The sequence below is a fragment of the Dama dama genome, chromosome 21, assembly GCF_033118175.1.
Source record: "Dama dama isolate Ldn47 chromosome 21, ASM3311817v1, whole genome shotgun sequence".
Lineage (NCBI taxonomy): Eukaryota > Metazoa > Chordata > Mammalia > Artiodactyla > Cervidae > Dama > Dama dama.
Genome location: NC_083701.1, coordinates 33,447,043 through 33,474,989, shown reverse-complemented (window position 1 = coordinate 33,474,989; position 27,947 = coordinate 33,447,043). Strand labels below are relative to the sequence as shown.

The window sequence follows — 27,947 nt, the reverse complement described above, 5'->3', positions numbered from 1 at the left end:
GTCCCTCTTTTCTGATTCTTCACAGATCTCTCTGACCCTTGCTTCTAATCTCCTTTCTTAGCTTTTCCCCTCTCAAGCTCTTAGATCACCCTGTCCCCAGGGCCCTGTCCTTAGCCTACCTCTCCTCTGATCTCCTTACTCACCCACCTCATGCCGTGTCTGGCTGTTGCCTCCTAATTCACTTCCCTAATCCCAACTGCCTGTGTGTTATATGTCTGGTGGTTTATGGAATATGTATACACTCAGATGTCCCAGAGGCATTTCAAAGCCAAGGTATCTTAAAGGAGAAACATCTTACCCCAAGAGCATGTTTCTCTGCTTGTGTTTTCCTTGGACTTCAATCTCAAACTCTGGTTAACATCGGCTTCTAAGTCTGGCTACTTCTGCCTTGTCAGTGTTCTCAAGGAGTTCCTTCCTGTCCATGCTCCACCACCGCCACATCACATTTTGCTCAGAGATTGCTGAGATTGCCTCCTTGCCTCCACGCACCCCACATGGCCTCCATTCACCCACCAGTGTCTGATAACTGAAGTTGAATGTCACTGGCCCTTCGGTGCTGACAGCGCAGGACCTATAAAAGCCCTTGCTGACCTTTCCTAGTGTGCCACTCTTGCTGGCCAGCTCTCTGCCCCATCAATGCAATAACCCTGAGACTCAGGATTTCTTTGCAGCATCGTGCCCCAGGGCCTTTGTACATGCCTTTCCTGCTGTCTGGAAATGAAGGCCTAATGGGTTAATAATGGATATTATAATCGATATATAATAATGGTTCTTCAGTGTCACCCTTTATAGAATTTACTGTGCCATTTTAGGCTACTTACAGGGTATTGCTTCCACAAAACAGAGGTTTCCTCGGTCCAGGGATCCTGTCCTGTTCATCTTTGGTCCCCAAAATCTACCTGCTATGGTCCCTGAGACATGGTGGGTGCCCACAGCACGGAATAAACCAACAGAAATTTCAGCTTCTTTATTCCGCGTGGGCTCTCTGCCTGAGTAGCTGACTTCTGGAGACCCGCTCCCTGGGCCCCTCGTGCTCCCCCGCCTTTCAGGTGAAAAAGGCAGCCCGGTGGCTCGCCGCCTCCGGGCTGGGCTGGGCGGCTGCCCGCGCGCCTGCGCCCTCTGCCGCTCGGCTCCGGGCGCGTCTGTGCGCGTGTGTCTTGTTTCCAGAGGCTGGGGTCACAGACTCATTCACTGATTTCCTCGCGGCTGGACCGAGGCTGCCTCCCCAGGAGGCTCCCAACTACTCTCGCGCCTCCAAGGTCCCCACCTTCCCCCACTCCATTCCCAGCCAGCCAGACTGACCGGCCGACTCAAGAGTGAGTAGCGGCGGCTCGTGCGACCCTCCAGCTCGGCGAGCTGTCTCCGGCGGTCCTATCCTCCTGCGGGGCCGTGTGTGTGTCTGTGTGTGTGTATGCGCGCGCGCAGATGTCGTCCCCCGGCCCCCACGCCGGCTCCGAGAGCCGGCCGCCTGGGTCTGTGTGCCCTTCCAAGGCTCCGCTGGGGTGCGGGTACGCTGCGGTGCGGGTGCGCGCTCCCCCGGGCGCGGGGAAGCGAGTTTTCCGGGATTCCCCGACTTTGTACGCCGCCGCCGGTGGGGTTCCCCGGGAAGGCTCCCCGGCAAGAAGGCGGCGGGGAAGCCCTGGCTCTGAGTGGCTGGCAGGCCGGGAATCTGGGAGCTGGGCTGGCCCAGCCGAGCCGAGGGAGACGCCGGAGCGGCCGCCTCTGGATCCCAAGCTCTCTGCCTTTCTCCATCTACCCTTCCTCCTTTCTTTTCTCAGCACCATCACAAAAACGCGTCGCTTGAAACAATGCAGCGAAGTCCGGCTCTCCTCTCCCACCTGGTGCACATCACCTCTCCCCCACCCCCAACCCCTCGGGGGCCGGAGGAATAGAGTGGGAGTCCCGAGATAAGGGGCGTAGGCTTACCCTGGGGACACACCTGTTTTCGACTCGCGTTATATTCAAGCTGGTTGCCGGATCGCGCGAGGGGTTTCGACACAGACACGCCGGTGTGTGTATGTGTGTGTGGGCGCGCGCGCACCCCGAGCCCACGCTCGCTGGGTGCGCGGGCTGTAAATAGCACACCTCTCTGCCGGCCCGCGCGTGCCGAGCCGGCCCCGTGGGCTCCCAGCGTGCCGTGACAGCGCTCTCGCGTCTCATTGTTTGGTTGTGGCTTCCCCACCCCTCCGCAAAGCAAACTGATTTTCGGTTTCGCTTGACACAGCGCTCTGGGACTTGGCGTGGGCCGCAGCCTCGAACGCCCCTGGTATTTGTAATTGAATAGTTCTCCCTGGCGGCTGGGGGGCAGGGGTGTTATTTTTAGTGTTGGGAATAAAGAGGCAAGCACGCTGACCTTTTTGCTGCTGCCTTGGGCTTTGAATGCGTGTCTGTCTCTAATGGATGGAGAAGACTGATTCGCATCCAGTCGGCGCACACGTGCCTGCACACAAGTGTGTACACACGTTTCTACACACCTCGCTTTCCCCCTTTTTTCTTTAAAAAAAATAGGGACTAGGAGTGCATCGTGCTTGTAAAAAAAAAAAAAAAAAGGAAAGAAACTTTCCTTTGTTCTTTTGGGCCTCTTCTATTTTGAGTAATGGAGTAGGAGTACCAAAAGGTTGCAATTAGTTCACTCGAATAAAAGACGCTGTTTGTGAGTCAGAGCTGCCAGGTGGATAATTATTAACATATAAAAGCAGATGCGCGGTTTAAGGCAAAAGGGGCGGGGCGGGGGCAGGTCCCCCGTAGACAATGAGGGAGGGTCTCTGCCGACCGTCCGCTGCTTATTGTTTGGGCTCTAGAGGCTGCTGCCTACAGCCTAATCCTCCTCCAGGGCTTCGTTCCTTGCTCATCCCTCGGTCCCACTTGGGACCGTCCGAGTCCCCCAGCGCTGTCCGCCGGGGGCGCCGGGACGCAAGCCTCAGCCGCCCTTCGCTGACCGCGCTCTCTTCTGCTTTGCAGGTTGGCACCTTTGCACCCGAGGGTGTCGCGAGCCGAGGCGGCGAGGACCGGGCCCCTCTGGCCCAGCCAGCCCGGCGGGATGCGGCCCCGGCAGCAGCGCTAACCGCCCCCACGCTGGGCACCCGGCGTACGCGCTCGGGTCGGCAGGCGGAGCGGCAGCGGCGGAGGGGATGAGCCCGGGACGCGCTAGGATCCTGCTGCGCGCTCCCAGCCCAGGGTGGACCCTAAGTTGGGCTCATCGCAGGACCGCGCGGACCCCTGCCCTCCGGGGCACGCGGCTGCGGAGCCTCGGGGCCACGTCTGCGGTCAGGATGCACTGGGCACCTCCCTGCTGGTGAGGATGCCCTACAGCGCGACTCTGCATCGCCAGCCCCGGTCCCTGGTGGGCACGACTGCCTGGGCCCGGCTTCAGCCCCTCGTGCTGGTGGATGCAAAGCTCCGGAGTCCTTGAGTGCGATCGGCGACGGAATCTGAATTCTGAGAGCCATGGACCGAGGCGCTGGGCTGGAGCCCCAGGCGGGAGAGCTGCAGGAAGCGCGCGCCAGGGTAGGAGCTGTCCAAGAGAACTGCGAACCCGAGTCCTTCAGGTCCCAGAGTTTACCCGCCCTGAACAGCGCCTCCTGCCCGCCAGACCTGAGTCCCGAGAGTGAAGAAGGCTCCGAGCCCGCCCCCGGCCATCAGGAGTTGAAGTCAGACCCCTACCCGCCGGCCCCCAGCCCCTCCGCCCCGTCTACTTCGGCAGAGACGGCAGGACTGACGGAACGTCGCCACGGGGTGGAAATCGGCAAAACCATGTCGGTATCCTCCGCCCTGGCCATGCTCCAGGGCAGAAGGTGCCTCTACGTGGTCCTCACCGATTCCCGTTGCTTCTTGGTTTGCATGTGCTTTCTGACCTTCATCCAGGCGTTGATGGTCTCCGGGTACCTGAGCAGCGTCATCACCACCATCGAAAGGCGCTACAGTCTGAAGAGCTCCGAGTCGGGGCTGCTGGTCAGCTGCTTTGACATTGGGAGCCTGCTGGTGGTGGTGTTCGTCAGCTACTTCGGCGGCCGGGGACGGCGGCCCCTGTGGCTGGCCGTGGGGGGTCTCCTCATCGCCGTGGGGGCTGCCCTCTTCGCCTTACCTCACTTCGTCTCGCCGCCCTACCAGATCCAAGAGTTGAACGCCTCCGCCTCCAACTACGGCTTGTGTCAAAACGGCAACTCCTCGGTCAAGATGGAGCCTCCCACCTGCCTGAAGGACTCGGGTGGCAACGACCACTGGGTCTACGTGGCTTTATTCGTGTGCGCACAGATTCTCATTGGAATGGGCTCCACACCTATTTATACCCTGGGACCAACCTACTTAGATGACAATGTCAAGAAAGAAAACGCATCCTTGTACCTAGGTAAGCCTTTCCTGTCCTCTCACGTGAGCTTGGACTCGAAAATGGAAAAGAAGAACTTTCTTTCACATTTTAGTGGGTGGTAGATATTATAGGGGAGAAGGAAATGGCAACCCACTCCAGTGTTCTTGCCTGGAGAACCCCAGGGACAGCGGAGCCTGGTGGGCTGCTGTCTGTGGGGTCGCCCAGAGTCGGACACGACTGAAGCGACTTAGCAGCAGCAGATATTATAGAGAATATATGGTGTTATATATTTTATATATGTATACTTTAAGCAGTAAGCTTCTCTTTGCTTTTTGGTTTTTAAGCCTCCCTGTGGTGTGTTTTCAGTTCTGGAATTAAACAGTTGAGAGTTCTGTGACTTTTCAGACTCACACTTCACACTGGGCTTTTCCCAAGTAATACAGACTTTGTGGAGTAGTGCTTCTCTTTCTTGCTGCCTGTCTTTGGAAAAGCTCTAGTTTATCAAGTTTATCTTCTCAAAGGGCTCAGGAAGGAATTGAAGTGACTGGTGTGTGAAGTGAGGTCATTGACAGCTTTCATCCACTGCTACTTCTTCCTGCCTCCAACAGCAGGAAGTACCCAGACTACAGGAAACAGGCTGTATTGTCTCTGTATCTGTATTTCTTATATATTCTCTGCGTCACTATCAAGAAGAAAACTGAAGTGATATCGAATGACTAGGTTATCTTGATGTAGAAGCAACCTCACAGGTTGTAAAGTTTATCCAAAGCTGTTTTTATTGTTGTTTTGACGACCCTTCGTTCCATGAAGTTGGGAGAATAATGATTACTATTTTCTGAAATAGTAATAGCTGGTGGACAGTGAAAGGGAGGTGAAAGTGATACTCAACGAAGAGGGCTATGCTTTTTCCTCAGGACAACTCTTGTCCTTAGAGGATGTTGGAGCCCTTTGTAGTCCCCAGTAACTGGCCCAAATAAAGGGTTTTGTAATTTGTATCCTCTGCTAATGTCTTCTTTGGGCTTCTCTGGTGGCTCAGATGGTAAAGCATCTGCCTGCAATGCGGGAGACCTGGGTTCGATCCCTGGGTTGGGAAGATCCCCTGGAGAAGGAAATGGCAACCCACTCCAGTATTTTTGCCTGGAAAATTCCTTGGACAGAGGTGCCTAGTGGGCTACAGTCCATGGGGTTGCAAAGAGTTGGATATGACTGAGCAACTTCACTTTATTATGAAATGCAAGAGAAAGACATTTTTATTCAGGCAGGGAGGAATAGTTTGCTTGTTACTGTTTTTCTTTTTAATTTTTACTTTTGGCCCGTGGTGGGTCTTGGTCGTGGTGCGTGTGGGCTTCTCACCGTGCTGGCTTCTCTCGTTGGGGAGCACTGCAGGATCTGAGTTCCTCCACCAGGGTTTGAACGTACATTCCCTGCATTGCAAAGTGGGTTCTTAACCACTGAACCACCAGGGGAGTCCCTTGCTTGTTACTTTTGCCTCCATGTTTTCTAACGTTTATTATGGCAAAATTTTCAAATGTATAGAAAAGTTGAAATAATAGTATAGTGAACATCAGTATATCCAACCATCTAGATTCAATAATTGTTCATTATAGTCATGTTTGCTGCATCAACCTGTGTGTGTTTGTGTAGACTATGTATATGTATATACACACACATACATATGACTTCCCCAGTGGCTCAGATGGTAAAGCATCTGCCTACAGTGCAGGAGACCCAGGTTCAATCCCTGGGTCGGGAAGATCTCCTGGAGAAAGAAATGGCAATCAACTCTAGTATTCTTGCCTGGAAAATGCTATGGATGGAGAAGCCTGGTAGGCTACAGTCCATGGGGTTGCAAAGAGTCAGACACGACTGAGTGACTTGACTTTCACTTTTCATACATACATATATATATGTATATATAGGGTAGGAGGTTAAGACTTTTTAAAGTGATCGTGGGTCCCTTTAAGCTTTAGCACGTGTCTTCTGAAAATAAGGACGTTCTCTTATATAACTCAGGAGCTTAAATACCCTAAGAAAGTTAGTAACTATTCCATTTGATTATCAAAGTCCAGTCCACATTCAAATCTTCATTGTCCACCCATTGTCTTTTTTAGCTATGTATTTTTTCAAACCACGAGCCAGTCAGGATTCATTCAATCATTGCATTTAGTTGTTTGCTTTCTTAGCGTTTGATAAACTAGAAAAGTGTGTCAACTTTTTTTTTTCTGTTTCTACTACACAGACGTTTTGAAGTGACAAGGCTAATTTGTGGAATATGCTACATTCTAGAGTTATCTGATTATTTCCATGTGGTGCACTTATCTCGTTCCTCCATGTTCTATATTTCTTGTAAACTGGAAGTTCAGTCTAAATGTGTAATTCAGTTCAGGCAAAATGTTTTTGGCCAGGCTCCTTCATAGGTTGTGGTGTGTGTTTTCTATTAGATGCACCTGGCCATTCACTAGTGTTGTTGAGTTTAATCACTTAGTTGAGTTGGTTGATTGTCAGGCCTTTCCACTGTAAACATACATTTCTCTCTTTGAAAACAACCAGCAGTTTTTAGAGTGACATCTTGACCCTGTAAACATCCCAGTTGTTTTCTTTATTCTTTCTGATCTTTTCCTCCATTTATTTTGAAAACTTGGGTGTCCCACCCACTTCTAGCTACCACTGACACAAATCTGCTTCATGAAAAACACAGGCAGAGTCCCACACAGAGAATATCTGCTGTCAGAGCCCTGAGATTTAATTTTTCTGGTAGTGGTTGCCCCCCCAAGAAGGGAGGGACTTCTGGTGGCTCAGATGGTAAAGAATCTGCCTGTAATGAGGGTGAACCGGGTTTGATCCCTGTGTCGGGAAGATCCTCTGGAGAAGGCAATGACAACCCACTCCAGTATTCTTGCCTGGAGAATCCCATGGACAGAGGAGCCTGGTAGGCTAGTCATGGGGTCTCAAAGAATCGGATACAACTGAGCGACACTGTCACCAAGAAGGAAAATAGCAAGTGCATATTCAGTGTTGAGCAACTGTGCTCCTTGTGGGAAGACCAAAAAATGAGACACAAGCCCAGCATCTGAGGTGCCTTCGATGTAATGAAGAAATATTTCCAGTTTAAGGTAATATCTAAAGTGACATGTGAAAGGGGAAGAAAGTCCTACAGATGGGATTTGCTCCCGCCCTTCCCCTACCTTCTCCGCCTCTTCTTCATTTAGATATTGACTAATAATAATTTTTTGGGAAAACCTCTTGATGCCTGCCTTCAGATACATTCTTGATGTAACTCATAGGAGTTCTGCTTTGTATTAAATGGATCTTGATAAAAGCTCCAGTGGTTTTAGTACCAGGAATCTTACCTGTGTTATTTCACCTAATGTTCTCAATGGCCTTAGGAGATGGGAATTGTTTCCCCTTTTTTATGAATGAGGAAACTAAGGCCCAGAGAACTTAAGTGACTTGGTTATGGGTGTCAAACCCACACCGTCTGACCCCAGAGCCCTTGAACTTCTGCAAGTCCACTGAAACCAAAGGATGGGTCACATTCAGTAGGGTTCTGGGTGGTGCAGAAGGATGCAGAACTGGCTTAACGTCCTCAAGACATAATCAAAATAAGACCATTCTTTAGACCTTTAAAGCAGCTTTTACAGGTTATCTCCATACAAATTTAAATCGAGGAGACTGCTGTCTTCTTCCCTGGTGGCTCAGACAGTAAAGAATCCGCCTGTAATGTGGGAGACCTGGGTTCAGTCCCTGGGTTGGGAAGATCCCCTGGAGGAGGGCATGGCACCCCACTCCAGTATTCTTGTTTGGAGAATCCCCATGGACAGAGGAGCCCCCATGGTGGGCTGCAGTTCATGGGGTCACAAAGAGTCAGACACGATTGAGTGACTAAGCACACACACTATCTTCTTAGCACGTGAGCAGCGTTAACCCGTTATGACATGGAAGTTTTCCTATTAATAATAAATAATAACTAGGTGTGTATTGTGATTTTCTGCAAACCTGTTCTTCCATATTACCTTGTCCACTCCCCACCCATTTCTTAACTTTTTGGTCAGTCTTTCTAACTGATAACAACCATAGAAGAAGGGGACGGGAAAGTAAAAGCAGGTAGCAGGTTAGTAATTGCAGTCGGAAACAAAATCTGAATTAAAGAAGAAATCATTGAAATGGAATGTAAATGTATACCTTAATCTTTTGAAAGTTTTGGTGTTAACATACTGGCAGCTTTCCATGTAGAAGCAGTGTGGTTGTAGATGTGACCCAGCAGTCTTTACACACATTCAGTGCCCTAACTCCTCCTGCAAGCATAGAGAAAACTTTGTAGGTAGGAAGAAGTAAGGCTAGCAACTGCATCACGATTTGAGATTGGATCTTAAGGAGGGAGAAAATGTGACCTTTTGCAAGGCACAAAATTCATGAATCAAACAGGGAAACAAGAAAGAATGACTAACCAACCAGGTTAAAAAAGGAGGAAAAAAAAAAGGATGCTTTTCTAAAATAGAAAGCCACAATTCCAGCTGAATGATTTTCAGGATAGGTGATGATTGGCCATGGGCCAGCCATTGGTCAGGCAGTGTGAGGGCAGTCACTCCACGTCCCTGGTGTGTCCGCTATCACTTCAGACCCCAGACAAAGGTCAGAGTCTGCACAGTGCCTTAGAAAGAGCACCAGACGAGGAGGCAGCTGATTTATATTTTAGTCTGGCTCTACCAGACTAAAACACAGTTTGGTCAGGAGACTTTAGACAAATCCCCAAATTTAATTGGTCAGGAGACTTTAGACAAATTCCTTAACTTCTCCAGCTTCTGTTTGCACTTAGGGCTTGCTCCATTTGTTTCCTACACGGTGATATTTTTTTTTAAATTTATTTATTGTTGATTGAAGGATAATTGCTTTGCCATATTGTGTTGGTTTCTGTCATACATCAACACGAATCCGCATAGGTATACATATGTCCCCTCTCTCTCTTGAACCTCCCTCCCACTTTCCACCCCCTCTTAGCCCTCTCGTTTGTCCCAGAGCCCGGTCTGAGTTCCCACTGCTGTCTGTGTTACATATGATAGTGTATAGATTTCCATGCTACTCTCTCCGTCCGTTTTACCCTCTCTTTCCCCCTCTGCGCTGTGATATTTAAAAAAAAAAAAAAGTTTTATTTATCGACAAACGTCTTTTTTTTTTTTTAATTTATTTATTTGGCTGCACCAGGTCTTAGGTACAGCACACAGGATCTTTAGCTGCAGCACGCAAACTCTTAGTTGTGGCATGTGGGATCTAGTTCCCTGACTAGGGATCGAACCCAGGCCCCTGCACTGGGAGTGCTGAGTCTTAGCCACTGGACCACCAGGGAAGTCCCTGACAAACGTCTTTTATTTTTTTTTTTGTCTTTTATTTTTTAAAAAGATTTATTTACTTGTTTGTTTATTTTTGGCTGTTCTGGGCCTTTGTTGTTTAGCAAAGGCTTTCCCTAGTTGGGGTGAGGGAGGGGGCTGCTCTCTAGTTGCAGTGCGTGGGCTTCTCACTGTGGTGGTTTCTCTCATTGCAGAGCACAGACTCTAGGGCTTGCAGGCTCAGTAGTTGTGGCGTTAGGGCCTAGTTGCCCTGCAGCATGTGGGATCTTCCAGGCAAGAATCCACTGTACTACCAGGGAAGCCCCCTCACTGTGATATTTTGAGGACTAAATGGGATCACGTGGGTGCAGGTACTGTGCCGCCTGTAAGAGCAGCACTTGAGTTTGTTAGAGCTGAATTCAGACTGATCCTCGAGAGTGAGCAGAGTGAGCAGCAAGAGATAGTCTACTCTGTTTGTGTCTGAAAACGTTTAAACATCTCTCTTTATAGTTGGGAAAAAGTAAAGAACCATTATGTAGGAAATGAGAACACTGTATGAGAAATCGCTCCTTAGACATTGTACAAGACAATCCTTCTCTTTCTTTTCTTTTACATTTTGAGTATTTAATTGCTCATGCTTTTAAAAAACTTCTGCAGAATATTGGCTTTATTCTTTATGTTGTACAATATATCCTTGTAGTTTATTTTACACATAATAGTTTATGCCTCTTCATCCCCTTCCCCTTTCTTTTCCCCTCCCCACTGGTAACCACTAATTTGTTCTTTATATCTTGTGAGTCTGTTACTTTTTTTTTCTGTTATAATCACTAGTTTGTTGCATTTTTAAGATTTCACATGATAAGTGACATCATACAATATTTGTCTTTCTCTGTCTGACTTATTTCACTTATCATAATACCTACCCTGGTAGCTCAGACAATAAAGAATCTGCCTACAATGCAGGAGACCCAGATTCTGCCCCTGGGTCAGGAAGATCCCCTGGGGAAGGAAATGGCAACCCACTCCGGTATTTTTGCCTGGAGAACTCCTTGGACAGAGGAGCCTAGTGGGCTACCATCCATGGGGTTGCAAATAGTTGGACACACCTGAGCAATTTTCACTTCAATATCATCAAGTCCATCCACGTTGTTGAAAATGGTTAAATTTTGTTCTTATGGCTGAGTAATATTCCACTGATATGTGTACCACATCTTTATTCATTCATCTATTGAAGGGCACTTAGATTGCTTCCATACCTTGGCAATTATAAATAATGCTGCTATGAACATTGAGCTACATGTATCTTTCTGAATTAGTGCTTTTGTTTCTTTTGGATATATACCCAGGAGTGGAACTACTGAATCATATGGAAGCTCTGTTTTTAGTTTTTTGAGAAACCTCCATACTGTTTTCCACAATGTCTATACCAATTTACATTCCCACCAACAGCATAGGAGGGTTCTCTTTCCTTCGTACAGGAAAATCTTGATCAGTATTTGGAAAGTGTTATATTCTGATTAGTTGCATTTTCTGAAGCTCCAAGGTTTTACTGCCAGAACTTTCTGCTTGGCAACCTTTGACGACTATTTTTCTTTAACGTGTGAACATTTATGTGATGTATATTTGCGCTTACTGTAACGTAACAAAAGTTCCTTTAAAGTCTGAAGGCCTGTGGTGTCCCAACTTCACCACCCACCGTGTGTCTTCATTTGTCCACCTTGACTGTGCAGGATGTTGGTGAGAAAGAACTGAAAGTGAAAGTGAAGACACTCAGTTGTGTCCGACTCTTTGCAACCCTCTGGACTGGAGCCCGCCAGACTTCTCCATCCATGGGATTTTCCAGGCAAGAATACTGGAGTGGGTTGCCATTTTCTCCAGGGATCTTCCTGACCCAGGAATCAAACTCTGGTCTCCCGCATTTTGCAGGCAGACTCTTTTTTTTTTTTTTGCAGGCAGACTCTTTACCCTCTGAGCCACCAGGGAATCCCGATGAGCAAGAACTCATTCCAAATTTGGTCTCAAATTATGAATAAATTAAAAAAAAATCAGAAGTATCAATAATTCTATTATTTTAAAGTACATTTCTTTTTTTATTCCTTTAGCTACGGACTTTATTGTTTGAATATTTGCAGCTGTCATTCTATATGCAAATTTTAATTTCTTACAGAACTCTATATTCCATATTGCGAGATCACTTCACTCTCCATTTTATGCCACATTTCCATCAAGAAGTATTTCCCCAAATCACAGTCTGCCTGGTTGTATGTTGTTGTTCAGTTGCTAAGTTGTATCCAACTCTCTGTGATGCCATGGACTGTAGGCTACCAGGCTCTTCTGTCCATGAGATTTCCCAGGCAAATACATTCTTGATGCTGCTGCTGCTTCTTTTTTTTTTTTTTTTTTGACATTTTTTCAGTCTTTTAAAAGTAAAATGAGCTTGAAATTAATTGAGTTCTATTTCATCAAGATTTTAGAGTTGGATAAACATATATATGTGTGTTTATGACTGTCTCTCTCTCTTTCCATCTATCTGGCATAGATTGCTCTTTCTGAGTATGAAAACCCTTAAAGCTATCTTTTTAAAATATGTAATTAGAAGAAAGAAAAGGAGTCACTTCTTCCACTTCTTCAAAACACTGTCTAGAAAATCTTCATCTGTTTTTTAGTGATGATTTATTAGAACAGTCTATGTCTCTATATAAGATTTTATTTATAGCCAGAAAAACAATGAAAGATACACATACATATCTTTCAACTCAGCGTTCCTTAGAAACATATAACCAAGTGTATCTGTGGCTTTGCTAGTTAGGAGTTATTCATCATGAACAATAGGCCAGCTCGGGTAGACAGTCAAGGGCCGTCGAGCCTTCCCTGGTGCCAGCTTCCTCTCTCTGCCTGCCCAGCCCTTGTTAGCAGAGGCTGTTGCACCTCAGGCATCACAGCCTGTCCCCTAGAGAAGGAGAACGTGGAGGAAGCAGTGTCCATTTACTCTTGAGGACGTCGCATTGGCCAGAATGGAGTACTCGGCCTCTCCTAGCTAACAGGATTTGGGGAAGGCAGGTTTTAGATTTTCCAGTCTGCATAGTAGAGGAAGGCAGGTGGGATGAGAGTGGCATGAATATTGAGTGACCTCACGTTACATCTCCCACACTGGTCACATGTTCCCTTCTGCCTTGGTAGCCAGACATTTCAGGCCTTTTCCCCTCCACCACTATATTTTTAATAATATATATTTTTAAAATTTATTTTTTGGTCACACTGCTCAGCATGTAGGATCTTAGTTGCCCAGCCAGGGGTTGAACCCCTATCCTCTGCATCCTTGCATTGGAAGCAGGGTATCTTAACCACTCCAAGGAAGTCCCTGGCCCTTTTATATATTATTATTATTATTATTATTATTATTATTTTTTGGCTGTGCCATGAGGCATGTGGGATCTTGGTTCCCCAACCAGGGATCAAACCTGCACCTGCTGCATGGAAGGCTCAGTCTTAACCACTAGACCTCCAGGGAAGTCCCTCCGCTGATCACTGTTAATAACCTCTCTTAAGTGTCTTGTAGCATGAGCTCTCCAGATCTTTTTGTTGGGGTTTTGAAAGGACATAATAAATAGCACCTTTCCCCTTCACTTGAGTTTTGAGCTAATTGAGAAATAAGGAGTAAAAACATGGGAGCCAAAGAATCAGTTTTTAGAACTGATGGAAGTGAGGTTGAAAATGTAGTTTGTGCACATAGGCTTTTTAATAATCCCACCATTACACCGAGGTACCCAACCAGCCACCAGTAATGCTGACCCTCACCCGCATGGCACTCCTCGGTCTCCCCATGTGGGTAAGGGGACCAAAAGGGGTGGTGTAGATGAGTCTTGTGCCCAGAAGGAGCAGGGTGGAATTTTTACTCCCTGGGTGCAAACTCACTCCCAAGAGACAAAGAAGAGGAGATGAGCTGAGCATCCCAGTTTATTTTCAAATTCGTCCGTCATGTTAATCCCCTGCTGCTTTCCCGGGGAGGAGCAGTGATGGGGGAGTCTGGTGAGCCAAGAGAGTAAAGATCATGTGAACACACAGTCTCTTCTAAGGCTTCGAACTGGGTATTTGTTCTGCTTTAATTTTGCTCATCTTGTTTACAATGTGTTCATCTTTGTAAGCCACACACAATCCCTTGGGGAAGTAGGCTCTGTACAGATCATGAATAAATAAAAAAATAATCTCCACTGGAAGCTAATACGAGGGAGAGGGATTTGAGGCAATGATCCGGGACGCCTGGAGGAGGAATTACTGGGATGGATGCAGTGCAGAGCTGTGAGCACAGCTGGGCATTGGTGGCTGTGGCAGCTCCTGGCTGGGGTGTTGGTGAGTTTCCTGTATACCTGGGGCAGTTCATTTGTGGGTACATCTTTTGCACCCTGGCAGTTCCTAAATTTACATCAGCTGCCTGGTGGCTGCCTTTGGCCTCTTAAGAAAAATTAGTCATCTAAGGTGCTGAAAAACTTCAGATTCTATCTGAAAAGCAGAAAGGTTTCCTGCATCACTGTGGAAAAGCTGGTGGGTGCACCTTGATTTAATTCAGCCCACTTGCCAACAGCAGAGTATAGCCTTTGTAGTAGTATTCATGATCCATCTTTCACATTGCTGTGAATTCTGTTATCTCTGTCCTTCTGAAACTTTAAGGTATGTGTGTGAATCACCATGGTATCTTTTCAAAATGCAGATTCTGCTTCTGAAAGTCTGGGGTGGGGCCTGTGACCCTGCATTTTTAATGTGCTGCCAGCTGAGGTCAGTGCAGCTGGTCCAGGGGCCCCATTTTGAGCAGCAAGGGTCTAAAGACCACGGATCTTTGGCTCTTTTCACAAGTGGAGGGTGTCCCTCTGGGCTTGGGGTTGGAGCCACTGTTGGCAGATGCTGCTGATTGAACTTCTGTTTTATCAGAAAGAACCCTACCTTCTCTTGCATTTGTAAAAGCAAGATGTCAGTTTGGGGTGTTTCATAAGTTGTAACTACTTTTTTGAATTCCATCGTGATCACTGCTGAGTCCACCGAGAGAGTGGCTTGGGACAAAAGATGTTCATTTTTCTGTTAACTTTCTTTTCCTCTTACCATCCTGGAGACTCAGGGTGGACAGGGTTCTCTGTCAGTGGAACTCTGCTTGTCGGAGGCAAATGTGAGCTCTACAAACCCAGGTGAGCTCACTTTATAAGGCCCTTTGGAAGGGGAAAAGCAAATAAACCCACACACTTGGCTCTGCTTTTTAAACCATCTAGAAATTTTAGCAGTGAATTGGGAGTTTGGTGACAGACAGATACAAGACCTGGGTATTTTGGAGATGGTTTTGGATGCCGGAGATCAGAAATTTGCCAAAGGTGATCAGGCAGAAAAGGGGTGGGCTGGACTGGCTGGCTGACTTTTCTCCTGCAGTGATAGACAAGCCAGAATGTGTCCTAGAGATCATCTCATTCAGGCTCATTTGTAAAAACTGATCATTTGACACATGAGGGAACCTGGACTCCAAAAGAAGAAGGGATCTGTGCTATGGAAAACACTGTGGCATTTCTTCAAAAAATTAAAAATATGACCCACTTCTTTTTTAAAGTTATTTCATTTTTGGCTCTGCTGGGTCTTCCTTACTATGCAAGGGCTTTCCTCCAGTTGCGGGGAGTGGGGGCTCCTCTCTAGCTGCGGTGAGCGGCGTCTCATTGTGATGGCTTCTCTTGTGCTTCCCAGGCTCTAGAGCGCAGGCTCAGTAGTTGTGGCGTGTGGGTTTCATTTGTCCTGCAGCATGTGATATCTTCCTGGACCAGGGATCGAACTGGCGACCCCTGCCCTGCAGGCTGGATTCTTAACCACTGGACCACCAGGGAAGCCCCTACAATCCACTTCTGGGTATATAGGCACAAGAATGGAAAGCAGGATCTTGAAGAGATATTTGCACACCCACTTTCTTAGCAGCATTATTCACCATAGCCAAGAAGTGGAAGCAGCTCAAATGTCCACTAGATGGATGAATGGATAAAAAATGTCTTATATACGTATAATGGGATGTTATTCAGCCTTGAAAAGGAAATGCTGACACATTAAGAACATCGTGTTAAGTGAGATAAGACAGTCCCCAAAAGACAAATACTGTATAATTTTACTTATGTGAGGCACCTAAAGGGCTTCCCAGGTGGCACTAGTGGTAAAGAATCTGCTTGCCAACGCAGGAGACATAAAAGACACAGGTTTGATTCCTGGGTCAGGAAGATCAACTGGAGAAGGAAATGGTGACCCACTCCAGTATTCCTGCCTGGAGAATTCCCATGGACAGAGGAGCCTGGCAGGTTACAGTCTATGGAGTCACAAAGAGGCAGACACGACTGAGCATAGGGCGCGATGATGAAGCATCTAAAATACTCAGATTCACAGAGACGGCAAGGAGGATGGAGGGGGGCTGAGGGGAGGGGGTCGAGAGGGGAGGGGTGGGGAGCTAGTATTTAATGGGTATAGCATTTCAGTTTTGCATGATGGAAAGTTCCAGCAGTCTGTTGCACAGCAACCTGAATATACTTAACACTACTGAACTGTACACTTAAAATTAGTTATGGTGGTTAAAAAAAATAAAACATGCAGAGATTTGCCCAAATCATACAGCCAACTTGTTTTGAGCCTGAACTGATTTACAGATTATAAACCAGTCTGTATAAAAAAATCATTACCAAGTAAATGAAAATTTGGAGAAGTCCCACGTCCTTAGATGATCAGTTACATCTCCTCAGCCTATGCAACGTTCTAGCACACGTACATTGATGTGTGTCTGTATTTCAACTATAGGAGTTTTTTTTCAAGGGTGTGGGAATTTCAAGTCATTCCTGTGGGCATCTTTTTTTATTTTTCCTTTAGCTATGGACTTTATTGTTTGAATATTTGCGGCTATTATTCTATACACAAGTGTTCATATCTTACAAGACTCTGTATTCCATATTGCTAGGTCACTTCACTCTCCATTTTATGCCACACATCCAACAAGTATTTCCCCAAATCAATCTGCTTGATTGTGTGTTGTTGTTTCAGTTATGAAGTTGGGTTTGACTCTTTGCATGCCTGCCAGCCTCATCTGTCCGTGGGATTTCCCAGGCAACAATACTATAGTGGAATGTGGCCATCATTTTAGAAAGGAGGAATAGAGATTATGGAAAAGAGAAGAAGGTAAAGTGAACTTTAGAGTAGACATTTTAGGAATGAAGCCTTCGGGGAGAAATGAAGGTGATGACACCTACCTGGGTGTTTAGATTGTTCTCTTGGGCTTCTCTGGTGGCTCAGCAGTAAAGAATCCACCTGCAATTCAGGAACTGCAGGAGATTCAGATTTGATCCCTGGGTAGGGAAGATTCCCTGGAGGAGGCCATAGCAACCCACTGCAGTATTCTTGCCTGGGAAATCCCAGGGACAGAGGAGCCTGGTGGGCTACAGTCTATAGAGTTGGACACAACTGAAGTGACTTAGTGTGCACGCACTTGTGTGTTTTGGGGAAATTATTTGGGAATTGAGACTTGGGTCCATGCCACTGTATTCTGCGTCCTGCCAGAGCTGGTGCTCTCATCTTCCTCGTCTAGAGAAAAGAAATGGAGATTTCACTGCTGCCTGGTCCTCCTCCTCTGGGATCATTCTCGGCGTCCAGGTGTTATATGCTCTGAATTCAGCTCCCATGGGAAGCTGCATAGGTTATAGGCCCTTCTAAAACAGTGGTTTTCAACTTGAGGTAATTTCTCTTACTCCTGGCGGACACACCTGTTAGTGTCTGGAGTCAGTTTTGGTGGTCACAATTTGGAGGGGGCCTCGTGGCATTTGGTGATGTTTTGGCCCATGTTGCTGCTGAACTTCTTATAGTGCACAGGGCAGATCCCTCAACAAGGAATTACCCTAGAAAGCATGGTCACTAGTGATGCTCTAAACTTTTTTCATCTTAAGCATTCAAGTTATAATATTATGTTATTTTGTGTTTCTTTTATCTTGGGACCGGAAGTAGAAATTTCCAGGTCATTGAATTAGAAAGCATTGAAGGGATGGAGGAGACTCAGGGAAGACACGTCTTTGTAAATAGGAAGGCCTTTTAGCAAACAGGGATTCCCTGGTGGCTCAGATGGTAAAGAGTCTGCCTGCAATGTGGGAGACCCAGGTTTGATCCCTGAGTTGGGAAGATCCCCTGGAGAAGGAAAGGAAGATTCCACTCCAGGAATCTTGCCTGGAAAGTCCCATGGACGTAGGAGCCTGGCAGGCTACAGTCCCTGGGGTTGCAGAGTCAGACATAACTGAATGACTTCACTTTCTAGCAAACAAGAGATAGGAAATAAGCAGTGCAGTACTCATTGCTACATCGTTACCCAGTAGAGAGCATAGTATCTGTACTATATTTTTTATTAGATCATGGGAGATACTGTTGTTATTTAAAATGTCACTAAGTTGTGTCCGACTCTTGTGTGCCTCCAGGCTCCTCTGTCCTTGGGATTTCCCAATCAAGAATTCTGGAGTGGGTTGGCATTTCCTTCTCCAGGGGGTCTTTCCAACTCAGGGATTAAACCTGCATCCTGCGTTGGCAGACAGATTCTTTACCACTGAACCACCTGGGAAGCCTGAGGCATAACAGATTATTTTTAGAGGGTGTAGAAACATGAAGGGGTTCATGGTTTTTATTGTGACTTCACTTCCCATCAGTTTAAAAGTTTTTTTCCTTTTGGTTGCACCCACTGGCTTTTGTGATCTTAGTTCCCCCGAATGAGGGTTGAACCTCAGCCACAGAAGTGAAAGCTGGGAGTCCTAACCACTGGAATATCGGGGAATTCCCTAAAAGTTTTTACCTGTATAGGTTTTATGCACACAGTTTGGAAGTTGAGACTATTTGTAACCTTTGAAGAGGAAATGATGTGTGTTTGTGTACATGTATGTACTAAGGGGAGTGATATGTCATTTCCCCCTCTATCTGAGGTCTGTTTCAAAGGATGGTGGATTTAGTAAAAGAAAACATTGAGATGGGGAATTCTGGAAAACTCTAAAGCAATTAATCAGCATTTAAAAGCAGAGCTCACCAGCTGAATAATTAGATGTCAAGAGGAGATGTAGGGTAGATTTAATGAGGGATTTAAGACCTAAAATTTCTCTGAAAAATAAATGAGAGCTTAATTAACTACAAAGAAAAAACCTTTGGTATGGTTTCATGGATGGGATCTAACAAGAGCTATTTTTTAATGTTTAAGGGTGGCAGGCACTGTGCTAAATGCATTATCATCTTATTTTATCCTCAAAACAAGTCTATGTGGCAGGTGCAACTTTTCACCTTTTTTATTGTGAGTTTAAAAACACATAACATTAAAATTACTATCAACCATTTAAAAGTGTACAGTTTAGTAGTGTCAAATATATTCCCATTGTGCAGCAGATCTCTAATTCTTTTGCATGTTACAATACTGAAATTGCATACCCACTAAACACTAATTTCCCTTCTCTTCAGCCCTTGGCAACCACCTTTCTACTTTTTGTTTTTATGGTTTTGACTACATTAGATATTTACATCATTTACTTACACACTGTTTCTCCTTTTATAACAAGCTTAATTCATTCAACATAATGTCCCTGAGGTTTATTCATGGTGTAGTATATGACAGAATTTCCTTATTTTTCAAGGCTGCATAATATTCCATTACATGTGCATACCATGTTAAAAAAAATACTCGTCCATTGATGGACACTTGGGCTGCTTCTACTTCTTGGCTATTGTGAATAATGCTGCTATGAATGTGAGTGTGCAACTATCTCTTTGAGATCCTGATTTAAATACTTTTGGGTATATACCTACAAGGGAGATTGCGGGATCATTTAGTAGCTATGCTTTTCACTTTTTGAGGAACTTCCATTCTGCTTTCTGTAGTGGCTGCACCTTTTCATGTTCCCACCGATAGTGTATAAGTGTTTGAACTTCTCTGTTTCCCCTCCGGTACTTATTTTCTGTCCTTTTGATAGTGGCCATCTTTATGGATGTGAGATGTTATCTCATTGTAGTTTTGATTTGCATTTCTCTATGATTAGCGATGTTGAACATCTTTCCATTTGCTTATTGGCCATTTGTATATCTTTTTGGAAAAATGTCTAAGTCCTTTGTGATTTTTAAATCAGATTACATTTTGTTATTGTTAACTTATAGAAGCTCTGTTTATTCTGGATATCAAATATCCTGGATATTATATATATGATTTATAATGATTTTCTTCCATTCTGTAGGTTACCTTCTCACTCTGTTGATAGTTTCTTTCCATGTACAGATGTTTTTAAGTTTGCTGTAGTCTTATTTGTCTACTTTATATTTTGTTGCCTATGCTTTTGGTGTCATATCCAGGAAATAATTGTCAAATATAGTATCTTAAAGCTTATCTCCTATGTTTTCATCTAGGAGTTCAGTAGTTGTAGGCCTTATATTTAGGTCTTTAATGCAGTTTGGATTAATGTTTGTGACAATCCACTCCAGTATTCTTGCCTGGAGAATTCCATGGACAGAGGAGCCTGACAGGCTACAGTCCATGGGGTTTCAAAGAGTCGGACATGACTGATTGACTAATTTTTTTAGGTCTTTAATGCAGTTTGGATTAATTTTGTGTACAGAGTAAGGTAAGAGTTCACCTTCACTCTTCTGCATGTGGATATCCCGTTTCCAAAATCATTTACTGAGGAGGCTATCCTTTCCCATTGTGTAGTCTTGGCTTCCTGGTTGAAGCAGCTACTTTTATTTTTCACATTTTATAGATGAGAAAATCAAAGTTAAATAGTGTGCTCACCCTGAGAAAACCATAATCCAAAAAGACACAGGTATCCCATGTTCATTGCAGCACCATTTACAATAGCTAGGACATGGAAGCAACCTAGATGTCCACCAACAGATGAACGGATGAAGAAGTTGTGGTACATATATACAGTGGAGTATTGCTCAGCCATAAAAAGAAAGGAATGTTTTTCTTTTTAAAAAATTATTTTATTGTTTGCAATTATTTAAGTTTTCTTGAGGATAAATACCTAGAATTGAAATTGTTGGTTTTAGATAAGGTTCCTTTACAAGGAACCATCAAATGAATTTTTAATGTTATCACATTATAGCATTATAGTTTTTTTTGACTATTAGAAAACTTATTTATTTATTTGTTTTTTCAGTTCTGTGCAAAGAAATGAATTTGTGTCAGTTCTAGTGAAGTGGATGAAACCTAGAGTCTGTTATACAGAATGAAGTAAGTCAGAAAGAGAAAAGCAAATATTATGTATTAATCCATATATATGGAATCTAGAAAAATCATACTGATGAACCTATTTGCAGGGCAGGAATAGAGACACAGTCATAGAAAGTAGACTTGTGGACATGGTGGGAGAAGGAGAGGGTGGGACAAATTGAGAGTGTAGCATCGGTACGGTAAGATACCTTACCGTATGTAAATAGATAGCTAATGAAAAGTTATATAACACAGGGAGCTCAACCCAGCGCTCTGTGACAACCTAGAGGGGTGGGATGGGGTGGAGGGTTGCGGGGAGAGATTCAAGAGGGAGGGTACACATGTATACTTACGGCTGATTCACATCGTTTTGTGGCAGAAACCAACACAACCTTGTAAAGCAGTTATCCTTCAATTAAAAATAAAAAAATAACAATGTGCTTAAGGAAAAGTGGCAAAACCAGCACTCAGGGTCAGTGTTCAAAGCCTGAGCTCTAAATATTGACATTAGGGAGAAGGGAGGGGAGGAAAACGTTTATAAGTTTCTGATGTAACTTTGGCTTAGTTTCTTAATTTTATTATGTATAAAGGAGATGAGGAGGCAAGGTTAGTGGCTTCTTAGATTCCTGTTGCCTCTTCAGTTCTTTTGTTCTGTGCTACATTCAGCCTGGCTTAATATGATCTTTTCCCAACAATTTTATTTATTTTTTAATTGGTGGAATATTCCTTTACAATTTTGTGTTGATTTCTGCTGTACAACAGTGCGAATCAATCATAATTTACCCTGTTGAGCCTCCCTCCTCTTTCCCCCTCCCCTTAATATACTCTAGTTCTGGAACTTGGGACTTCGATCTGGAGAGGAGTTATAGCCTGTTCTGTTTTTCTTGAGCCTTTGGAAGTGAGTCTCTTGGGCACTTCCTCCACACCCTGGTGACTTGAGTGATGTCGCCATGTGGCAGCTGTCTGCAGGGAGTCAGACATTCCTTTTGCTCGTTTTCCAGGCAGCTGTGTATTACCTGATGGTATTCAGACTCTTCTTCCTCTCCTGGAAGTTATGATGGCTTGTGAAACTGTCACCCCGGAAAGATGCTAATCCCTGTTACCTAATATAACCTGGGAAGAAAGCAGGTGCAGGTTACTCTTGCTTGAAAGTAAAGACCATATTCACATAATTAATATTTTCAGCAGGATGAAATTACATAATTTGCAAGTGTCTGAAATGGACTTGTGTTGTTCCTGATCTTCTAGCATGTGAACTTGTGAGACTTCTTAGCTATACTACTTTAATAATAATAATAATGAATAATAATGACTCTAATAATAATAGATTTTGGTCTTGTTAGGTGTTTTCCTGATCTTTTTGGCCTTGAGTTCTTATAAAGGACATAGAAGTTTTAAGATACTTCTTTAAAAAAGAATGTATATATGTATATAACTGAGCCACTTTGCTATATAGCAGAAATTGGTACAACATCGTCAATCAACCATACTTCAATAAAAAAGATTTTTTTAGTGAGGAGAGGGGAGAAATTTAAGTGAACAGGACTGTGAAGTGAATTCTAGACCTAGCATTCTGGCTGTAAATCAGCCTCTGATCAGTGTATAAAGAAGGACTGATAATCCAAGTTTGCAAAGTGTCTTTGAATTACTAGGCAAAAGATTTGCTGTTATTTTGTCTAGAAATGTGCCTATGTCCCTGGTGTTTAATTTCAGCTGGAAAGGGAAACTTTGAACTGCATTTTAATGGCTTTCCTTTAGGTGGAAGGCCACAATAGCTTTTAGCAAGATGCAGAATACTTCATGAGATAAATCTGAAAAGTTTCCTGTAAGAAAAGACTTGCTTAAAAAGTATATATTGGGATAATGATTCTGAAATTTGGGTTTGCTGGTCTTTAAGAAGTCTCTTTAAGATGTCACTTGCTCCTTGGAAGAAAAGCTATGAGCAACCTAGACAGCATATTAAAAAGCAGAGACATGACTTTGCCAACAAAAGTCCATCTAGTCAAGGCCATGGTTTTTCCAGTAGTCGTGTATGGATGTGAGAGTTGGACTGTAAAGAAAGCTGAGTGTGGAAGAATCGATGCTTTTGAACTGTGGTGTTGGAGAAGACTCTTGAGTGTCCCTTGGACTTCAAGGAGGTCCAACCAGTCCATCCTAGAGGAAATCAGTCCTGAATATTCATTGGAAGGACTGATGCTGAAGCTGAAACTCCAATACTTTAGCCATCTGATGCAAAGAACTGACTCTTTTGAAAAGACCCTGATGCTGGGAAAGATTGAAGATGGGAGGAGAAGGGGATGACAGAAGATGAGATAGTTGGATGGCATCACCAACTCGATGGACACGAGTTTGAGCAAGCTCTTGGGAGTTGGTGATGGACAGAGAAGCCTGGTGTACTGCAGTCCATGGGGTCGCAACGAGTCAGACCACGAGTGAGCGACTGAACTGAACAGAACTGAAGGTGTCTCTGGTTATTTCATTCTTGTGAAACTCACGAAAGAAGTTAGTTTTCATTTCTTTCATTAGGATTGATGGAAAACAGTGGTAGCAAAATGCAAGGACAGAAGAGAGATGGGTGATTATCTTACAGTTGCTGGATTTAGTTTTTTGGGTGTGCAGTGTTCTGCTTTGCACATTCTTTCTTTCCTGTTCTAGAGCCACTGCTGTCAGGGAGAGGCCTGGGGACCCTCACATGGGTTTTCACTGGACGCTTAATTTATTCACCTGTGTGAAGTATCATTCCAGTTTGCATGCATGACTAATTTAGGACTTAAACCTTTCAGGTCATCCAGTCTTGGAGAAATGATAAACCACATATAGGGATCAATTTGTAATTTGAGACAAATTCATCTGTAATTACAGACACAACTTTGATCATGTTACAAACCTTTCAGGACCTTAGTAAAATAATCCAGTATGACCACACCAGAAGACTTCTGATTTAATCTATGATGATTTTTTTAAAGGCTTAATTGGGGATTGGAGCAGTGGGAGAGGAGAGTCACTGTATACTGTATACTGTAGTTTTAAAAACTAACCCTAAAAAGTGACTCCTGGTCCCCAAGGAATTTGCAGTATAGTTTGACTATTTAACACGATCTATTCTGAAGAATTTAAGATGATCTGTGAGCTGTGTTACCTCTAGTAACTCTATTGACATCTCAGGGTTTCCATTTTTGAAATTGTAAATTGATGCAATTGAATTAGAGTGTCTTGAAGGGTCTTCTGGACTATGCTTTCTGATTTCTTCTGGACCTCTGTGGTGTAGATCCTGAAGTTAGCGTATTCGAGGCAGTTGAATCTTATACTTAGAAGTGTGGCTATTGGAGCCAGGCTGCTTTGACTTGAATCTGCCTCTGCCAGAGCTAGGGCAGGATCTGTGGCCTCTCTCTCTTTAATCCCAACCTCTCTTAACACTTGGGTCATTGTGAGCTAGTGGGGTTCCCTGGTGGCTCAGATGATAAACAATCTGCCTGTAATGCAGGAGATTTGGGTTTGATCCCTGGGTCAGGAAGATCCCCTGGAGAAGGGAATGGCTACCCACTCCAGTACTCCTGCTTGGAGACTTCCACGGACAGAGGAGGCAAAGAGCCTGGTGGGCTATAGTGCATGAGATCACAAAGAGTAGGACATGACTGACTGACTAACACCTTCTCTTTTGTGAGTTAATGTGCAGTGCACTTAAAACAGGACCTGGCCTGGCATGCAGTTAAACACTCAAAGTGGGCTGTCGTTATTAAAAATAAAATTAATTCTGCTTGGGAAAAGAGTGGTGTGAGCTTTCGTTGTGGCTGGCAGGGCACAGCATTCTTGGGGTTGTTCTGGACAGGTTACCGCACTGACTGCCCCGGCTTGGGTCAGCATGTGTTAGGCTGGCTCTGAGCAGGTGGGCAGAGGCACATACATGGTTCCTTTGTATCAGGGTTTCTTGGCTGGGCAGCACCTCTCCTGGAATCACCCACCCTGTTTCCCAACTTCCCATAGGCATGCCTGGACTCTGTGCTTCATTGGATCTGCAGGGTCTGTAATCTCCCCCAGAAAGTAAAGAGTGACTACAGGGAGAAAGAAGACAAGGCTTACGGGTTATTAATAGCTTCCTGACAGGAGGCTCTTGCTATCGGCTTCAGATAATTGTAATGGGAGCTGTCGGCTATAATCAAGTTTAATTGCTAAGGCGCGCAGGGAGGTAGCCTGAAGCAAGTATGCTCTTGGGCTGTCTTTGTGCTTTTTCTGTCCTATCTAGACTTAAGAATCTCTGATCAGGTCTCCAGTCGGCAAGTTCTGGTGACTACTGAGTCTTATGTGGTTCCTGGAGTGGGCCTATGACTCTCCCGGGTAGTCAGTCCACCTCTTCATGTCTTGGTTCATGTGGTTTATTCTAGATTGGAAGGTGGAATAGATTATGTAAAAATACAGAGAGGGACTTCCCTGGTGGTCCAGTGGCTTAGACTTTAAGCTCCCAAAGCAGGGGTCCTGGGTTCAGTCCCTGGTTAGGGAACTAGATGTTGCATGCCACAGTGAAGAAGGTCCTGCGTGCTACAACTAAAAGATCCCATGTGGTGCATCTAAGACCTAGAGCAGCCCAATTTAAAAAGATGCAGAGAGCTAATGCTGGGGAAATACAGAAATGGGCCTGCTTGTTCTCTTCCTCTCATAGAGCATGACCTGTGATCACATGAGTGTGTGTGTGTGTGTGTATTAGAGCCGAGGGTGTAGAAGAAAAAACATAAGCCATTGCTTTATACCATCTCCCAGAAATAGGACCGTCCCTTGACATCACTAGGGTCGGAATGTTTGCATTTCTTCTAATCCCATGTTTTTTATGGTCAAATGATATTTCACAGGTTATTATCCAAGCCTCTTGTTTCTTCTCTCTCTCTCTGTAGTAAGGTTTATTGCCTGTGGCCCCACATTCAGAGTTGGCTTGGACAAAGAGGCCTAATGAATTGATTCTTCCGTATTTAATTACACTTCCGAAAGATGTTGCCTAAAAAGTTGAAAAGGGGTGATGTTCAAAGTAAAGTTTGGATTCCTATCGATGAACTCTGTGACTCGTATTCATTGTGGTCAAGTTATCAGTATTTTATTGTGTGGGTTTCTTCTGACTGACTTGAGGAACTGGCACCAGCTCCTTCTCTTTCCAGTTTTAAGGCTTTTGGCTGCAATAACACCTGGCAAATATCTCAGGAAATTTCTTCAGGCTCCACTTAGCCTGAATACCCAACCAGTCTGCTCTGTCCAGGTGCCTCCCATCTATGCTCATTGCTTGGCACCTTGTTTGTTTCAATCTCCTGGGTCTCTGTGGATTTCATGGACCATTTCCTTGGATCTTCATTCTGACTTAAAAGGATGCTGAGCTTTGACTCTCTTGGCTCCTTCCTGCAGTTTGGCCTGTTCCACTGTGGACAGAGTGTCTCCTCAAGCTCTCCAAACCTCCCCTGGGGCCTGGCGCGCTGGATTCCCTTATCCTGGTGTGGAATTCTGCACTTAAGCCGCAGACACATGCTCTGCTGTACATGGCTATAACTTGCAGGGAGGGTTATCTCATGTCTGTAAGCTGGTGAACTCAATGGGTAGGCATAGGCCAATTTTTTTTAAATTTATTTAAAGGCAACACAACTTTTTATTTCTTTTTATTTGTTTTGGGTCTTTGTCACTGCTCAGGCTTTCTCTAGTGGTGAGTAGGAGCTACTCTCTAGTTGTGTGCAGACTTCTCCTTGCTGTGGCTTCTGTTGCAGATCACGGGCTCCGGCACACAGGCTCCGTGGTTGTGGCGCAGGGGTTAAGTTGCTCCAAGGCATGTGGAATCTTCCCGGATCAGGGACTGAACCCCCACCTCCTGCATTGGCAGGCAGACTCTTCCACCCCTGAGCTACCAGGGGAGTCATGGTAATGAGGTAATGGTAATGAGGCTTGTGAGTCTAAGTTAGAGGTGAGTCAGATACCATTGCCCTGTTTCATAATGGACTGTTCTCACCTTTTCCTGTCAAGTTGCAAATGAGGTTACTTGTTGATCTCCAGGAGGCAAGGAATAAGAGAAGTGCTCGCCTATCCCCACTGCAGACAACAAACATGAAAACAAGCAGAAAACCCACAGTCTCCTAACCATATTGCTCTTCCCCCCCAAGGGGAAAAAAAACCCACCACAAAACTGTCTCAGGTCAGTAACTGCATCTCAGTACCTAAAGAAGTATAATAAAAATTTATAATTAACTTGGCATAATAATGACACGATGATTATAATCATCTTGTGAGTAGCCTTGGGAAGGCAGGATGTTTAAATGCTTTGGCCAAGCTGGGTTTAAGTAACTCAAATGCTGCTGCTGCTAAGTTGCTTCAGTTGTGTCCGACTCTGTGTGACCCCATAGACGGCAGCCCACGAGGCTCCCCTGTCCCTGGGATTCTCCAGGCAAGAACACTGGATTGGGTTGCCATTTCCTTCTCCAATGCATGAAAGTGAAGATGCTCAATCATGCCCGACTCCTACCGACCCCATGGACTGCAGCCTACCAGGCTCCTCCGTCCATGGGATTTTCCAGGCAAGAGTACTGGAGTGGGGTGCCATTGCCTTCTCTGCAAATGATGCTAGGTCTTTTCAAATTTTCTTTTGGCATAGTCAATTGATATTCTGATGGATTGCTTATCTTTTGTTTCAATTTATATACCAAATCCACACATCTCACCAGCAATTGGATTTAGATTTTAAAAAGTATTTCTTTTCCTGGTCTTGAAATCTTTTCTTATACTTAAAAGATATGATAAAGTGTTACTCTTTTTACTGTGTGTTATTAGACTAAAAAGGTACATGTAAATTATTATGTGTTTTCTTTAATGAGTTCATTTCAAATTATGTTGGCTCATTTTTGAACCTGTAGATTTGTCTTGCTTTAAAAAAAAACTGATATGCAAAGATAAAAACTTAGGTACCTACTATTTCATGTGAGGTGTATTTCTTCCATTATAAGTTTATTTTGTTTTTGTTTTCCTATGAATTCCATTAGCTAAGTAGCTTTTAGAAGAATCTCCATCTGTTAAAATCTCTCATACACATGTGTATTCTAATTCTAGTTGTTTATCTGTCATTGATCACAGAATC

At 44.6% G+C, this 27,947-nt stretch overlaps 1 protein-coding gene and 1 non-coding gene across 3 annotated transcripts in view; both read left to right on the top strand.

The window, feature by feature from the left end:
• The first annotated feature begins 3,144 nt into the window (after positions 1 to 3,144).
• Positions 3,145 to 27,947, top strand: part of SLCO5A1 (solute carrier organic anion transporter family member 5A1) — a 150,239-nt gene continuing 125,436 nt past the window's right edge. For both annotated transcript variants that reach the window (XM_061123454.1, XM_061123453.1), the window contains exon 1: positions 3,145 to 4,348. In XM_061123454.1, the coding sequence (XP_060979437.1) occupies positions 3,448 to 4,348 (901 nt within the window). In that variant the 5' untranslated portion in view covers positions 3,145 to 3,447. The remainder of the gene's footprint in view (positions 4,349 to 27,947) is intronic.
• Positions 5,991 to 6,062, top strand: TRNAC-ACA (transfer RNA cysteine (anticodon ACA)). The gene has a single exon. It is a non-coding gene; the product is annotated as a tRNA-Cys (tRNA).